The sequence below is a fragment of the Leopardus geoffroyi genome, chromosome A3 (assembly GCF_018350155.1).
Source record: "Leopardus geoffroyi isolate Oge1 chromosome A3, O.geoffroyi_Oge1_pat1.0, whole genome shotgun sequence".
In the NCBI taxonomy this organism is placed as follows: domain Eukaryota; kingdom Metazoa; phylum Chordata; class Mammalia; order Carnivora; family Felidae; genus Leopardus; species Leopardus geoffroyi.
The window spans coordinates 125077741-125094655 of record NC_059336.1 but is presented as its reverse complement, the minus strand read 5'-3'; the positions used below and the strand labels follow the sequence as shown (position 1 = coordinate 125094655).

Genomic DNA, 16915 nt, shown 5'->3' with positions numbered 1-16915 from the left:
AAGTCACTGTTATTCTTTTAAAAAAAATTTTAATGTGGGCGCCTGGGTGGCTCAGTCGGTTAAGCCACCCACTTGGGCTCAGGTCATGATCTCGCGGTTCGTGAGTTCGAGCCCAGTGTCGGGCTCTGTGCTGACAGCTCGGAGCCCGGAACCTGCTTCGGACTCTGTGTGTGTCTCTCTCTCTGCCCCTCCCCCACTCACGCTCTGTCTCTCTTTCCTTCAAAAATAAATAAACGTTAAAAAATTTTTAACATTTTTTTAGCAGAGCAGAGCATGAGCTAGGTTCACGCTTGGTAAAAAAAAAAAAAAAAAAAAAAAAAAATTAAAATTAAAAATTTAAAAAGGCACCATCCTGGTGAGTGATGTCAGTCACGAGGGATGCTGTGCATGTGTCGGGGTAGAAGGTTTATGCATCATCTCTGTAGTTTCCTCTTAATTTTGTTGCAAAGCTAAAACTCTACAAAATAAAGTCTTTTAAATAAGCAAATGATACGTAAATAAAAATAAAGGAGTAGATGATTTCTCAAGTTCCTTCCAGCTCAAGTGTCATATGACTCCGATTAAAATTATATGCCCATTAAGCAACTCAAAAGGAATGATGTCTAGAAATGTGAAAGCTAGCAGACGGAGGAGGAAGAGCACTCGAGGCAAGGCCCGCCCCCCCCCCCCAAGCCCGGGACTGCTGGCTGTGGCCTTAATTGATGATGATGGAACACAGCAGTGTTTTATGAGAGCCCGTGAGTAGGGAGCCTGAGGAGGCTATACATTAGTCATGTCTGAAAATCCTTCTCGCTGATGCTGGAAGCCAAGAGAACTAGCCACTGGTACTTGCCCAGAGGAAGGACTTATTGATCCAGTAATAGGAACAGTTAGCCAGCATTGCTTTATTTGGTCAACAGCAATGACCTTTTTTCCAGAGAGGAAATCCCACATAAAACTATTGGAGACAAAATTTTGGATCAAGGCAGGTCCCGACGTGATAACTCAATATTACCCATTGTGCAAAATTCTGTGGTACCGATTTGGTCTCCAGTTGGAGACAGGAAACAACACCCCACCCTCTCCAAAAACCTGAAATCCGTGAGAGACTCAGCAGAACAAAGGGAAGTCTCCCTCCTCTGTACTCTCCTCCTCTCCCCTTCTCCACATGCTTGAATAGAACAGATGGGGGAGGCGACACTGATCAGTCACCTCTGGACATCAGGTGTCCATGCTCACACCTGGGCCAAGTGCCAGAGACACACACACAAATACAGTTCCCGTCCTCAGGGTCCTCTGCTTGAAGGGGGAGAGAAACACCCAGAACATGAAAGAGCAAAATTAAATGCTGAGCTGAAGGATATAGGCAAATGGCTCTCACCTTGAGTGGGCAGCAGCCTCTTCCGGGGGTGCCAGTGAAACGCAGAAGGCTGCCTACCCCCTGACCAAGGGAGTCGGGTTCAGTGGGCCTGGGGTGGGGTCCAGATGTTTGCTCTCTGACCGGTTCCTTGGTGCTGCTGGTCCGGTGAGCACACTCTGGGAACCCCGAGATACAGACCCAGTTGATGCCAACACCACGGCTGTGTGGGCCACATTCAGTGGCAATGATGCTCCGTCTAGACCATAATGAAATATTGGAGAATAAGGAGAGGAGTCTGGGCTGATCTTGGCAGGGAAGGGCTAATGGTAGTTCTTGAAGCTTAAAGAATGGGCAGGATTTGAATAAATGAGGGAAGCAACACTGAGAGAGAACACTGTGAGCAGAGACAGACAGGTGGGAGTGGGAATAACAAGGGGAGAGAAGTAGACATGGGCCATTGCCACATGCTGGCATCTGCGACAGATACAGGCTTGGGCTCCGCATGCAGACGCCTCACTCCATTCTCCCTCCGCCTCTCCTCCCCATTCAAGAGGCTGCTCCAATTCCAAGAAGTCTACTGGCAGCTGGTCTTCATAATGGAAATGATTATCGTTCTGCGAGCCCCACTGACAGCTCCCAATCCTGCCGGCTCAGCCAACTTGGATGGCGTCTCACCTGGCTTGTTGTAATGGCTTGTTGCTTGGCAGCCTGAAAGGACTCCCACTTTTCTGTTCAGCCTCAATCCAGAGGAGCCTCTGTCCTCCAAGAGTTGAGTGTCTTGAAGGCACACGGGGTGGTTATGGACTTCTCAGCAGACAGCCAGGAAAACCCAGAAAGTTTTGGAGGGTGCTTAGTCACGAGCCCCTGTCCTGATTCAGCCTGAAGAAAGGGAAGGAAGGTCCCTTTCTTCCCTCCCCTCCCTTGGAAATCTTTACTTTACAGGTTCATTCCAACAAAATGTTTGCTGCTCCTTCTACAGAGTAGAACACAAAGGCATATGTGTAAAACACAGATCATTTGGAAACTGAACTAACAGTCATTAGGTGCTGGCTTAGTTTCCCAGGGTTTTGGTAACAAAGCACCACAAACTGGGTGGCTGATAACAACGGAAATGTATTCTCTCCCAGTTCTGGAGATTCAACGTCTGAAATCAAGGTTCACCAGGGCCATGCTCCCTCTGGACACCCTAGGAGAGGATCTTTTCTTGCCCTCCCCCAGCTTATGGTGGCCCAGGCGGTCCTTGGCTTGTGGTCTCTGCTCCCATATTCACACGGCCTTCTCCCCTGTGTCTGTGTCCAAATTCCTTCTTCTATGGACATCAATCATATTGGATTAAGGGCCCACCCAGCTCCAATATGACCTCACCTTAACTAGTTACATGTGCAACAGCCCACTTCCCAAATAGCTTCACATTCTAAGGTACTGATGGTTAAGACTTCTGCATATCTTTTTGGGGGACACAATTCAACCCATAACAGGTACCTGTTATAAAGCCATATTAAAACATAAAGTCCCTGCTGAATTAACCTTGCCTTCTAGAGGACTTCTTCCTCTAAACTAGAACAGTGAGCTGTTTTAAATAAAATAAAAACAACTATACATCAGGCTCTTTCCAAGATCGGGAAACAAGGGATCAAACACTTGGTCACGCCACACCTAGTAGCCACCAACGAATCTGCGAGAGCTAAACAGCAAATGAATTAGCGGATTTGATAAGTAATGCATTCATCCATTCAACACATTGGAGACCCTTCCATGTGCCAGGCTCTGTTGTAGGTGCTGGTGATGGAGCAGTGGGCAGGGCAGACAAACACCCCTACCCTGGAGGAGACTTACCTTCCAGTGGGAGAAGACTGGGAGGCACAAGGAATCCACACACGGCGCCGGTGCCGGCAGAGAAAGTGAGATGAGGGGGTCAGTTGGACTTGCAGGGCAGATGAGGGCCACCGTGAGGTGAAGTGATCAAAGGCCTTTAGGAGGGGAGGGCCTCAGGATGAGGGGCGGGAGGGAGCCGCAAGCACAAAGTGCCTTTGGGAGAAACCTGCTTTTCTACAGACAAGCCACTATGGGGTGAGAGCCAAGGCAGACCAGTTGGGAGACCTGCACAGAAAGAGGGGGCAGTAAGGGGGCCTGGGGTGGTAGCTGAGGAGGAGGCGGGAATCACGTGGCTCAGGGTCTGTGCAGCTGCTGGAGCGGGGGTTCTGGGGTGAGGGATCTGGGGTGTGGGGCGGGGTCTGGGGCGGGGGAGTCTGGAGCGGGGGACGTTCCGGCACGGGTTTTAGGGCAGGGGCGTTGTGGGGCGGGGTCTGGGGCCTGGGCGTCCTGGGGCAGGAGTCCGGAGCAGGGGAGTCTGGGGTGAGGGGGTGGGGGCGTTCTGGGGTCGGTGGAGGTCTGGGGCAGGGGAGTCTGGGGTGAGGGGTGGGGGGTGTGGGGGCGGTCTGGGGCAGGGGTCTGGAGCAGGGAAGTCTGGGGTGAGGGGGTGGGGTGGGGGGGAGTGGGGGCGTTCTGGGATCGGTGGAGGTCTGGGGCAGGGGTCCGGAGCAGGGGGTCTGGGGTGAGGGGGTGGGGGCGTTCTGGGGTCGGTGGAGGTCTGGGGCAGGGGTCTGGAGCAGGGGAGTCTGGGGTGAGGGGGTGGGGGGGGGGGGTGGGGGCGTTCTGGGGTCGGTGGAGGTCTGGGGCAGGGGTCCGGAGCAGGGGGTCTGGGGTGAGGGGGTGGGGGCGTTCTGGGGTCGGTGGAGGTCTGGGGCAGGGGTCTGGAGCGGGGATAAGGGGCGGAGGAGTCTGGGGCTGGGGTCTGGCTCCAGCAGCAGCGGGGAGCGGAGTGGGGAGGCCCAGGAGCTCAGACTCTCACAAGCTCAGGTTGCGCTGTGGCAACTGTAGCCTTAAAAAGAGCGCTCTGAAGAAGTGGAAATAGGTTCCGGCAGATGTGGTGTCAAAAGAATATATACTCAGAGGTATTCTTGGTATAAACTGGCCAAAACCGCCTCGAGGGCACAGATCCATAAAGGTGGTGAAAAGAACTAAAACAAATGTTTTAAAGATGTGAGCGGCAGGAACAGGAAAGTGAGCTGTTCAACACTGTTTCCCGTTGTTCTGGTTAAGGCGGTCACCTCTGGAGGGGAATGCGGAGGAGAGGGTCTTACTCTCCATTTATCCCTCCGGTGCGCTTTTAATTTTTATTACCGTATGCATTATTAATTTTATAACAAAAAATTGGCAAGCATTCTTAATGTGATTTTTTAAAATCATGGGTCCAAGCAGAATGAGGCAGATCTCTGTTCTTACAAAGAAGAATGTCCAAGACAATCAATAATTTAAATTACCTTATAATGATACGTAAGCCGTAATTCTGTACATGCATATGCATACGTGTGTCTGTGTATTTATTTGTACAACCAGAAAGGTCTGGAAGGATAGATACAATGTAACAGTGGCTCCTTCTGCAGGGTGACAGCAGGAAAGGGCCTGGGGGTTGGGATGGGGGGGGGGGGCGCTTTCCTTTTTTTTACAACACATTCTCTGCAGCTTTTGCCTACTTTTAAAGGGAGTACTTACATGTATGTGAGTTAAGGTTAGGGCCTTCCCTATACTCCACTTCATTCGGAGCTCAATTAAACCTCAACATAATCCAAACAAGAATTATTGAAATTTCAAATAAGCAGGCAGTAGAAATTTCCAGTCCCTCCTTTCTCGTAGTCCTGCGAGAAATAACTTAAGAGACTATATAATGGCAAACTCTATTAAAGTTGGTTTTGTTTTTTCAATAGAAGTGCAAAAATATAAATTGTTTAAATCTACGCACAACTTGGGGTGCCCGGGTGGCTCAGTCGGTTGAGTGACCAACTTGGGCTCAGGTCATGATCTCACAATTTGTGAGTTCAAGCCCGGCGTCGGGCTCTGTGCTGACAGCTCAAGAGCCTGGAGCCTGCTTCCGATTCTGTGTCTCCTTCTATTCTTCCTGCTCTCTCTCAAAAATAAATAAACGTTAAAAAAAAAATTTTTTTTTTTATAACTATGCATGACTCTTCTAAGAAAACAGAATGAACACGTGACAAATGTCTTTTTAACTCATGAATGAGAGAAACACCAAGACAGTAAAAGAGCATTCGAGGAACTGAGTATTTGCAGTCAATGAAGAAAGAATTGGGGAATAAAGTTACTAGGTTGGAATCAAAACTGGTTAATGTCCGCCAGGGCGATAAAACCATGATCTTTAGGGTTATCATTTCTACCAGACAGAAATCATTTACTTCTCCTCTGGACAGAGATCTGTAAATTACATGTAATCCCAGAGAATTAAATAGTCCCTGGGTGGGTCTGTTAGGCTGTGCTCAGTGTGCTATTGAAAGGACATGCAATCTTCCTTTTGCCTAATTTATAGATGTTGGATACTTTTTCTTAACATAAGATACAAATTTACATATTGGCAGCTGTGGCTTTCCATTTTCCAAATGCAGTTTGCTCATAATATTAATCTGCTTTTCACCATCTTTTGTGTCTGTTTTCAATCAAGAAGGAAAATTACCAACAAGGAACTCTAGAATTGCAGTAATGTTCCATTGTAAAAACCAATTTTAATATTGGTTTGGTACTCACCTTGATGGACACTAAAACAATTTACCAGCGATTTAAATTTTGTAGCAGGCAAAAAAACAAAAAAAGAAAGAAAAAAAGAAAAAAAAATTCTCATGTCTGCTTTGAGTTGATGCTAGCAACAAAAATCAGTTGATAACTAACTGCAGTTTCGAACGTTTACATGGATTTTGGAACATCATTTTGAGCAAGTTACTGAATTTCTCAGCCCCAGCTTCACCCTTTATGAAAAACAAGACCTCCTTCATTGTGTTGTTGCACGTGAGATTATATGCTGACAGACACACAAACCTGGGAGGACACTGCTGTGCTCTGAGTTCACTCTGTTTATGCGTATTCTCAGGTCAGAATTTCTTTGTGGGCTTCCCTTTTGGGGTTCTTTTATCGTTTGTCTTTTGCTACATCTTTTATCATTTGCCTTTTGGATGTGTCCTTTCATCTGCTTGTGATTTTAAAAGATACAAACTGTGTTTTTAAATCTTACCAATTGCTTTGCTTCTCAAAAAAACACAATTGTATTTCTCATCTTCTTTCCTTTTTGTAAAGAATGTAATGGCGTTTGTTTTTAAGCCCTCTGACATCAGATGTGAAATTCAACAAATCTCTCTGTCTCTGACCAAATGCCATTTTAACTGGAATCCCTTTCCCATAATTTATTGTCACATTTTTGAGAAGTATGGAAAACACCAAAACATGAATTCATCTAGAAGCTGTTATAATAACACACTTAGCTCACGTAGCGACTGTTGGCTTTTCACTAGGGTCTTGAAACGTTATACCATGTGTTTGTCAGCACTTTTTAAAAATAACAACCTGTTCATTCAAACACGTAAATGTGCTGCAGAAGTGAAATTCCAATGTCAGCTTCGGGCAGAGCCACAGCCTCCCGTGTACTCAGTTGGCATTGTGCTACTTAGGGGATGAGACGATCCTTCAGGACTCCCCATCTGTTTTGTGTGTAAGCTCTTAGGTACTGTTTAGCCCTTCATTTGCCCCAAAGTGTTTTTCTGTTATAACTTCAGTAAGTGCAGTTTACAAGAGGACCATGAAACCCAAAAATGCTGAAAACTTGCTTTTAAAAGCGGGACAGAAACTGAATATGTTCAAAAAAAAAAAAAAAATTGAATTGTACACTTTAAGGGGGTGAATTGTATGCTATGTGAGTTATGTCTCAATAAAGCTTTTTTTTTAATAGTACAGGAAGAAAAAAATGAGTATAAGCCAACATTCATGACATAACACTTGATGTAATTGTTGTAAATGTAATTATGTGATTTCAAATTCCTATTACTTATATAAACTTGTCTTCATTGCTCAATTAATATATTTTTCTACCTGTGAAAACTATTTGGGTATCTTGGGCTAAAATGGAATTCATAATTTTTCCAGTTAAACTTAATGGAATGGATTTTTTTTTTTTTTTATAATAGCTTTTCAACTAGAAACATTTTCAGGGACAAACGCTGTTAAGCAAGAAAGAGGCTTAATTAATTACTTGAAACTGAGTTAAAATTTTAAAGGGGATTAGACTTGGTACTGAGATGAAGATCAGTGTAAATGCCAAATTGATTTGCCCTGAAGGCAGGTTGACATCTATCACACCCACTGAGAAGAGACTTAAGACCTGGACGGTGACAGGGGGCCAAGATTTATGTTGAGAGTGGGGGAAGGGTAGAAAGGCCAGTGAAAGAAGAAAACACCAGAGAAGAGCCAGGAGAGGGCAAAGAGATAATGATTAAAAGCTGACCTGGAAATTTAGTTTGCTGTTCCACTAGCAGACTGTAGTTTGTTGTCGGAAAGTTAAGTCCTCAGGCTTCATTCAGTTCTAGATTTCAGCAAAAATAAATAGTTCCCGGCTTTCAACTGGTGGAAGAGTTATTTTCTAAGCTCAAAAGTAACTTACGTCCATTTATTCTATCTTACGGTACTTTGTAACAAATCACAATTTTCTGCCTTGTTTTTGCAGAGAGAAAAACTGGAAAATGACATCGTTTGGGTACTTTTCTAGTAGAAATACTAAAATACGAGAAATCTGAGTAATAGCACACAAAAAAGAATATCTTTAAGGCACATAGCAAAGGTATTATTTAGTCAATCAGAAATTTACTATCTGGATGCATAATGCCTGAAGTTTTGAAGTGATGAAAATACATTATTCTTCAGTTATTTCCAGTAACAAGAGAAAAAGCCGTGCCTGGGTTCTAATTAGCAAGTGCTGATTCAGACCTTCAGTGATTTTCTTTTCTTCCGATAAAGGATGAAGAAATGTTGAATCTAAAAAACCAAATAAATTCTTTTACGGAGTTGGGCGGGGTGGGGGGGTGGGATTGGTTTTTGTTTTTCATATTACTTCTGACCCCAGTCAACAGTAGGGAAAAGAGAATAGAAGCCAAGAGAAAACAAAGTTACTGGAGCGTTATATAAATATTTGATATTCTGGATAGAAGGGCTTGAAGTTCTCCCAAGGCCTATGGACTTTGCTTTTTAAATAAAAGTTTTAAGAGAGATTTTTTTTTTTCACATTTTAATGCAACTTTACAAATTGTTTTAAAGACATTTCCAACAAATGGAAAGAGAAGCCACGCTGGAAAATGTGAAGAATTCCAGAGATATGGATACTTTCAGTTTCCTTTCAAACTTCTTTTCAAAAATACTCATTCACCTGCAGCCCAAATTCTCCATGTATTTTGTCAGATATTGTTTATGAACTACAAGCTGGGCAATTACTTCTTCTGCTTCACGAGACCTCTTGAACTCGAAACAGCCCTTTAAGGCCGATCCGGTGCTTGCCTCTGGGCCGGCCAGAGAACTAACAGCACATCTTCCTCGAAAGCCACCGGGCAAATGCCCTGGCCTTCCTCCTCCCGAGGGTCACTGCCACCCCAAAACAGTTTTTCCCACGGCAACAGTAAAAGGGTGTGGGCGATCGCAAGATGGAGGATATGTATCTTTGAAAGTCAAACCTCAACAATAAAAACAAACAAAAACGTGGAAGAGATACGGCATTGTCTTGTCTCCCCCTTCTTGCCCATTCTAGACAGCTTTATCAGCCTGTTTATTGACAGCACCCAAATAAATCAGATTTTTTTTTAAGCCTTATGTTTATGAAGTGCTTTTCTCAGTTCCTCACCTCTCTATCCACCCCCTTCCAATTCCTAATTCATTACACAGAGTCTGAAGAGTACTTGGCTTGTAGTGAGTAGTCAATAAATGTTGATGACGATAACTCCTGTCATTATCCAGAGACAGAAGACTTACATATTTAAATATCAACCTATCTTATCAATGATTTCTGGAGAAAATCTAGACTGCTTTCAAATTGTTCGCATGTAGAACATGTGTTTGTTTTTAAGCCCCGATGTGGCATCTCTGTAGCTTAGCTATATAAAGCTTTGCTCGCCAGGTGAATGCCACAGGGAGAAAATGGCAGGGAACTATTCTAGATTAGAAGAACTCAAAGAGATACAACAACAAAAGGCAATGTAACTTGATTCATTCCAGGTCCAGAAATAAAACGCTACGTGAGACACGGTGGAAGCAATCAGGGAAATTCGAACATGGGCTGGGTATGGACGATATTACAGAATTATTAATTTTATGAGGTACTATAATGGTATTGCAGCTGCAGTGGAGGATGTCTCGATTCTTAGAAGCCACAGACTGAAACATTTAGGGGTAAAGTATTGGGATATCTGCAACTTCTTTTCAAATGGTTCAGCAAAATTTATATATTTAAATACAGAGAGAAAGCAAATGTGGTCCAATGGTAACAACTAGCGAATCCAAGTGAAGAGTTTATAGATGTTCGTTGTATTGTACTTCAACTTTTCTGTAGATGCCAAATTTTTTAAATACAAAGTTGGGAATAGAAAACAACAAAAAATATAGTTTTACTGAAGAAAATGCCACACTCTTCTTTGAATATTTTACTGTAATAACACACTATACCTTGGTATTATTTATTTACACTTTATAAAAAGCAACTTATTCAACATAGTTACTCAATCTGAAATTAACTACTTTAAATACATCACTTAACTTTCAGTGCTAATAATGAATCTCTACCTTAAATATAAATCGAAATAGCTCAACACCTAACTTGACATTACAAGCAACGAGATGCCAGGTATAAGGATCATGTGTTAATATTTCAATTATGCTAAAACTTTCAATAATTTTTTTCATTAATTCTTCTTTGTTTTTCTTCTTTGTCTAGAATAGTCTGTTTTAAGCTCAAAGTAGCATCTTGGAATCCAGGATTTAAGTCTAATACCTTCTTGAAATCTTCCAAAGCATCGTCAAAGTATCCTGTACCAGAACGCAAAAAATGAAAAAGAGTAATAAAACTGAGTATTTCTATACATTATTCATAGCAGAGTTCAGAGAACACACACTTTGGCTTTTATATTTACGAGCTTTCAACCACTCCTAGTAAAGGATTGTTTTTCTCTTAGTAATGACATACACATGTGTGTATCAAAGTAATTTTGCATGCCCTTATGCCATCATTAAAATTAAAATTTTAAATTCAATTTAAATTAACACTTAAAATTAGCTCTGGGTTTATTTATTTATAGCATAAATCATCATAAAATCTCAACAAAATCCTAACACCGATTTTACACAATGACAGTAAAATTAAAAACAGGAAATTCGTATTCTTTTTAACACTTTAAAAGAGAAACAGTACCTACAGTCCCATTAATGCAAGGATCTAAAACCCTTTCACTTTATATTGTCTCAGGTGCCTTTAAAGACTTTAACTCAGAGGCTCAGTCGATTGAGTGTCACCTCAGGTCATGATCTCGCAGTTCACCAGTTTGAGCCCCACATCGGGCTCTGCTGTCCATGGCGCACAGCCTGCTTTGGATCCTTTGTCCCCTCCTCTCTCCCCCTGCATCACTTGCACACTCTCTCTCTCTCTCTCTCTCTCTCTCTCTCAAAAATAAATAAACATTAAAAAAAAATAGATTTTAACTCAGACAAGTTTCCCAGGTGGCCGTCAGCACTGCCCTCAAGTAGCAGTTGGGAAGGCACAGGCGCCCAGTGACAGGCTCACCCTCACCCGGCCTAGGTCCAATCCCCACCCCAGGGCTCCACTGCGGTCTGTAAAGCCCACCAAAAGCCCAGAATAAATGCTTTCTTTGTTCCAGGCTCTAAGCCTCAATTTTAACATAAATTGGAGACTTGGTGTTTACTACATTAGTTTCACAGCATCTGAGAGCTCTGAATTCACAGAATATAGTCAAAGACAAAAGGGGGAAAAAATTCTTACCCAGCCTATACAATATCAACCCTCTGTTGTAATACGGAACTTCGAACGTGGGCTGGACTTGTATGGCAGATGTGTAGTCATCCATGGCTTCATAAAAATCAACCCTCAAGTACTTGATTTGCCCCCTGTTGTTATACGCAGTAGCCAAATCCTCAGGGCTGCATTTGCTTTAAACAAGAAGTTCGCATTAAAAACGTGTGTTACCAAATGCCTCCCGCTTCCACTTTCACTCTCTTTTGGGTATTGTCAAACTTCATCGCCTATAACATGCAGTATCTACACTGGAACACCATGCTGAAGAAAGGAAATGCGAAGAAATAAAGCAGTGGAATCAGTTTTTGTTTAATCCCGTTATCTACGTTGTAGGGAGGTAGCGCTACCTGGTCAGTCTGAAAAAACACATTAATTTCATAGTATGTTCAGAGACCCTGTTCACTGACTACTTGTTTTGCAGAATGTAATATTAAAATCGTTGTTCATTTTCTCAGCACATACCAGCAGGGCAAAGACGACATGCTGAGCAAGGAGGAAAAGCCAGCCTAAAGTTCCAGTCTGCAACAGACATACGGCAGATTGAATCATCAGTGTTACTCTCAAATTTTTAAGAGATCCCCCCAAAAATGAGATTTCTAATCATTTTTCACCAATAAAGAAATACAAGTTGACCCTGACTGGAAATTCAGTATGCTGTCCCCCAGGGAGGGCTTCTCAGGACAAAGCTGCCTTCCCTCCCATCTTAGGTGGGATCGCCCCCAAGGCCACACGGGCCTTCTGCTAGGAGGGCATCAGCCCCCAGGGCTCTGGGGGTCCCGTGTGCAGAATCGGCTCTGCTTCTGAAGCCTCCAGAGGCTGCCCAAGGGGCTCTGAGTGAGCAGACTTTCTTTAAGGGCTTAGCCGAGGCAGCCAGACCAGCCACCAACTCAGCGGGTCACCCCTCCCCTGCCAGAGGAGTCACTTGCACAGAGAACATTAACGGACGCTGCTCCGTGTCCGAGACAATTCTGTTTTCCTTTCTTTTTTTCCAAGGGAATTCTCAAATTTGAGCCAAATAGAAAAGGCACAGGCTACACTCAGCTCTCATTTCCTTGTGATGCCCCACGGTGCAAAGTACAGTCCTCAGAAAACACTGTGGCTGCAGTCAGTGATATTAAAAGTGACATTCTCTTAATATCGAGATCCTTGAGATCTGACAGGCACTGCAACCACGGCTTCCACCAGAGGTCCTCACGGGGGTCTCCTTCAAAGTCTAAGTTCACTAACTATGGACAGAAACACTGCAACATGAGAAAACTTCTGTTTCCATGAACTATGACAGAGACTGAGTGCGAGAATACTCTGGATGCCACCAGCACCATTGCTGAAACCTGGGGAACAAAAGGGCACGCTCCCTACAACTATCTCTGTTACGATACTCAGTGAACTGCCGTCCAGTAAAGGGTTTCTTTTTAAAAATGCAGCCTCAGGACTCCAGGAAGGTTTTAGTCATTCCATTTTTAAGCTTTAAAACTTTGTTACAAATTTCTTATATTCAGAGGTCCGTAAAATGTTTGGTTCAGAATTAGATCTCATTACAACAAATTCTAAAAATGTACTTTTCATGTGGAAATTGCTTCATATTTTAAACACACGGGCTAACAGTTAAAGCCGAAATTTATTTTCACAATTTTAGTAATGATAGTATTTATCATACTAGATAAATCTCTTTAGTAATGAGATTTTAGTAATGATAGTATTTATCATACTAGAATTTAATTACCTAACACAAATGTGGATTTTTTGCATTTGCACACTTTAGCAAAAATAAAAAATAATAATAATAATACATTTGGAAGTTAGGTTTATGGCTAACACTGCACTTTGGGATATGAAAACAAAATGTTGTAAACCATTCAGAGTGACAGGAATGCAAAAATTGCAAATACTTTTTCAAAATGGTTCAGTGACCTATTATTTTAAAAAATAAATTGAAGTTAAAAGATATATTTGATGGAAAAAATCTGAAATGACAGAATTCATTGTAAATTCATGAGATCCTAGAAGATTTTCAGAACTGTAAGGAAATAAGGTTCATTCAGGCACGCTGACCACCTTCTACCAAATGTTGGCAGGTGTTCTGTCCTGCCTTCGTTAAGACGCAGATACTACATTTGCTACAAACATAGTCAGTGCTTTTCAGGCTGGATGTGCAAAGGAGACTAGATGGCCCAATATTTCTGTTGCTGATGAATACTTTTTGAAACCTACTAGGTAAGTCTATTCTTTGAGCTTGAAACAATGATAGAAAACTACATTTTCTATGTTTACTAATCTTTTTTTTTTTTTCCCTTGGCTGGCGGGGTCAGGGGAGCTCAGGGAATGGTGCTACTGTCTTCCTGCCTGTTCAGAAATTTCTATTAACTATTAGCTTGGTGTGTTATCAAAACAAGAAAGCAAATTTATTTTTTCTGGCTTCATTCCATAGGAGTTTAACAACCTGGAGAAGAATCATAAGGTTCATTCAAAAAACAAACTGGCATCCTGTCAAGAAAAACCAAATCCCTGAAGGGAGAGACGAGTGATGGTGCAGAAGACACAAAACTGGCAAAAAGCTGCTCATTCCACCCATCTCTGTTCTTTCTTTTCTCATCCTCGTCCACCCCACTCCATCAATAAGAACACAGACAAAATTTGGAATAACAATAAATGCTACACCTCCAGGTATAAACCCAAAGTACTTGGGGCAAGCAGGTATTAGCAGGTGAGGATGGTAACATCACAAAAAGAAAAACATTACATGCTTTCTGACAGAAGTCCACACCACCACCTGTGACATAGTCTTGCCATAATACAGGATCTGAATTGGATCGAGCCTCGGGATTTAAATGCCAACTCACAAACAGTGCGGGAGACATCAGGGAGATGAATTCAGTAAACACTCAAAACACACGATGGCTTCCTCGACAGACTTCGAGGGAAAAAAAAGAAGGGGAGCCTTATAGATTAAGAGACCTGGTGCATCCTGACTTGAACCAAATGCTATAAAAAACAAACCAACGAAGAAATCAAACAAACAAACAACAACAGACGTTATTAATCAGGACACAACACTAATTGTGTATTTCACATTAAGGAATTTTGTGACAATAATGAGATTATGGTTGTTTAAGAATCCTTAATATTTAGAAATGCATTTTGAAATATCGATGGATGAATGATGTGTGGGTGAAATAATATTTAGGCCGAGTGATCTCCAACCCCACCCTCCCACCCCACCCCCCCACGCAACACACACACACAAGTGAAAAAGGAAACACCCTCGCTGGGATGTGGAGGTTGGAGTCGCAGTCCCACGTACTCGCGTGGCACTACCCAGTCGTGTCCAATCGCCATCACAAGGTCTCCGATATCCGCCTGTTAAAATGACAGGCGGAAAAGCGTAGCTGCCGCTCTGGGTCAGAGTGAGTAACACAGAACTCCCAGGGGCGGGGGGAGAAGGCAGCGGGTGCCCCGGGTGTCCCAGAAGAACGCGCCCCTTGCTGCCCTTCTGAAAAGGCAAGCATCCGCCCCCAGCATCCTCGGTACCCCAAAGTCAGGCGGCTGAGCGCCGGGCTTTGACGACCCCTGCTTCGCACCTCCCCGAGGTGCAGCTACCCCACCTCTCGCGATAGTTACCTCACGGGCGCAGCTCCCTCGGAGCCTGCACAGGCGCACTGGCGAATGTAAGCGGAGTAGAGCGTCTCGGCTTCCGCGTATTCCCCCTTGTTGAAGTGAGCTTGGGCGAGTGCCAGCGATGCTTGGCTTGGTTGCCCTTGCTGCCCATCCATAGCGGTCTGAGGCCTAGCTTTTCGTGTAGAAAAGGAGTTGACTTCTGAACGGTTAGAGGCAGCACCACGGGGCCACTTCCGCACTCCCGGAATTTGACAGCAAAACCTCGGCGCTCGCAAAGGGGGAAGTTTGTGCCTTTCGAGGACCCATCATCTCGCGAGATCGATGACCCGGTGCTGGCGGGGAGCTCAGTCGTACCGGTAAAGTTCGGACGGACTGCGGTGAAGTGCGGTTCTGGTGTTACTGCTGGTCCTGCCTGCCTCTTTTTCTAGAAAGCAGTAGACAGATGGTTCCAAACTGGTTTCCAAATCCGTGGACTTATGTTGCGAGGAGCTTGTCCTTTGTTACAGCGAGTTATGGGGGGAGAGAGCCTCACTGTGCTGGAAGCAGAAGAAACCTTGGTTTGCTTTACGAATGGCTAGTTGGCCAGCAGATTTATTGTAGCACGCCTTTGGGGTTCCAGCGACCACTCTCAGCCAAACACCCGGTAGAGGATGATCTGAATAGGCTGCGGCCATTCGGAGACACTGTCGAGAAGGTGTCCGAATTCAAACTACCATTTATTAGCTCCAAGATCCTAGATTGCAAACTTCTTATATCTGTAGAATAGTGTAAGAATTCATTAAGTAATATGTCGTGCTAAAAATTTGGTCTGTTATGTTAGTTTACATTCTCTGGCTGTTAATGTCAAAGGGAAACCCAGATTGTAATTGATTAAGTACAGTAGATGTTTAGTTCAAGTAAGAATTATGTAAAGTGAACACTCCAGAGAGGAGACTAAGAAAACAGTTCCATTTATAATGGCATCAAAAATGGATAACATATTTAGGAATTAACCAAGAAGTGAAAGACTTGTCCAATGTAAACTATAAAACACTGCTGAAAGAAATTTCACATAAATAAATGGAAGGACATCCCATGTTCAAGTTAAAAGGACCTACAGATACAATGGAATCCATTTCAAAATGCCGATGATACTTTTGTAGAAATAGAAAAAATCCATCCTAAGATTAATAACGGGATTTCAAGGGATCCCAAATAGCCAAAAACAATCTTGAAAATAACAAAGTCGGAGTACTCCCTGTTTTTAAAACTCAACTACAAAGTTACAGTAATCAAAACACTGTGGTATTAGCATAAAGACAGCCTTTTCAATAAATGTTGCTGAAAAAACTGGATATCCAAATGCAAAAGAATGAAGTTGGACTGAAACACCATATAAAAAAAATAACTCCAAATGGATTTAAAAACCTAAACGTAAGAGCTAAAACATAAAATGTTTAGAAGAAAATATAAAGCAAAAGCTTTGTGACACTGGATTTGGCAACTTCTTGGATGTGACCCCAAAGACAAAACATAAATTGGACTTCATGAAAATTTAAAACTTTTGTGCATTAAAAGACTATACAGAGTAAAAAGACAACTCAGAGAACGGGAGAAAATATCTGCAAATCATGTTCTGTTGGAGATGCTGGGCTGATGTGTCCATCTACTGATAGGACACACAAGATTCTGAGTTGGTGTCTGTCACACTTGAGAAGCTCTGGTCTACATGACACTGGAGGGCCTGCCCTGTAATTTCATTGCTGGCACTAGGCTCAGTTGCTGTCCCTCTCTGACGCTCAAGGCCCGTCTTCCACAGAGTCCACCTGCATGTGGTGCTTTGCCTGTGGGATGGCATCAACGAGCCTCCTCACTCAGAAATATAACTGCAACACGATAATCTGCTTAATGTGTTATGTTCTCCTGCAACTTCATACTGTCAACTGTTGAAAAAAGTATGGCCACACCAACAACCCAAGCCCTGAGAAGAAGAGTCAAATAAGGTCCCTCAATGGGCTCCTCCTTCCCCTACAGGGCAGCCTCTTGCCTGACCCTATGATCCTGGGGCCTCAGTAAAGCTT

At 43.2% G+C, this 16915-nt stretch overlaps 1 protein-coding gene and 2 long non-coding RNA genes across 3 annotated transcripts; 2 read left to right on the top strand and 1 right to left on the bottom strand.

Moving 5' to 3' along the window:
* The first annotated feature begins 7712 nt into the window (after nucleotides 1-7712).
* Nucleotides 7713-9176, top strand: LOC123581511. The gene is made up of 2 exons (XR_006703774.1): nucleotides 7713-7826; nucleotides 8627-9176. It is a non-coding gene; the product is annotated as an uncharacterized LOC123581511 (long non-coding RNA).
* A 523-nt stretch (nucleotides 9177-9699) lies between these two features.
* TTC32 (tetratricopeptide repeat domain 32) lies at nucleotides 9700-15497 on the bottom strand. The gene is made up of 3 exons (XM_045447646.1): nucleotides 14859-15497; nucleotides 11208-11374; nucleotides 9700-10240 (listed from the first exon to the last, which is right to left on the bottom strand). The coding sequence occupies exons 1-3, from the start codon at nucleotides 15008-15010 to the stop codon at nucleotides 10101-10103; spliced, it is 459 nt and encodes a 152-aa protein (XP_045303602.1). The 5' UTR covers nucleotides 15011-15497; the 3' UTR covers nucleotides 9700-10100.
* On the top strand, nucleotides 11384-11872 carry LOC123581512. The gene is made up of 2 exons (XR_006703776.1): nucleotides 11384-11590; nucleotides 11696-11872. It is a non-coding gene; the product is annotated as an uncharacterized LOC123581512 (long non-coding RNA).
* Nucleotides 15498-16915: the final 1418 nt, after the last annotated feature.

Coding starts and splice junctions, on each gene's coding strand:
- TTC32 (XM_045447646.1), bottom strand. CDS start 15,010: ATGGATGGGCAGCAAGGGCAACCAAGCCAAGCATCGCTGGCACTCGCC. Junction 11,375..14,858: donor GAGGGAGCTGCGCCCGTGAG/GTAACTATCGCG, acceptor TCTTGTTTAAAG/CAAATGCAGCCCTGAGGATT. Junction 10,241..11,207: donor GTTGATATTGTATAGGCTGG/GTAAGAATTTTT, acceptor GTTCTGGTACAG/GATACTTTGACGATGCTTTG.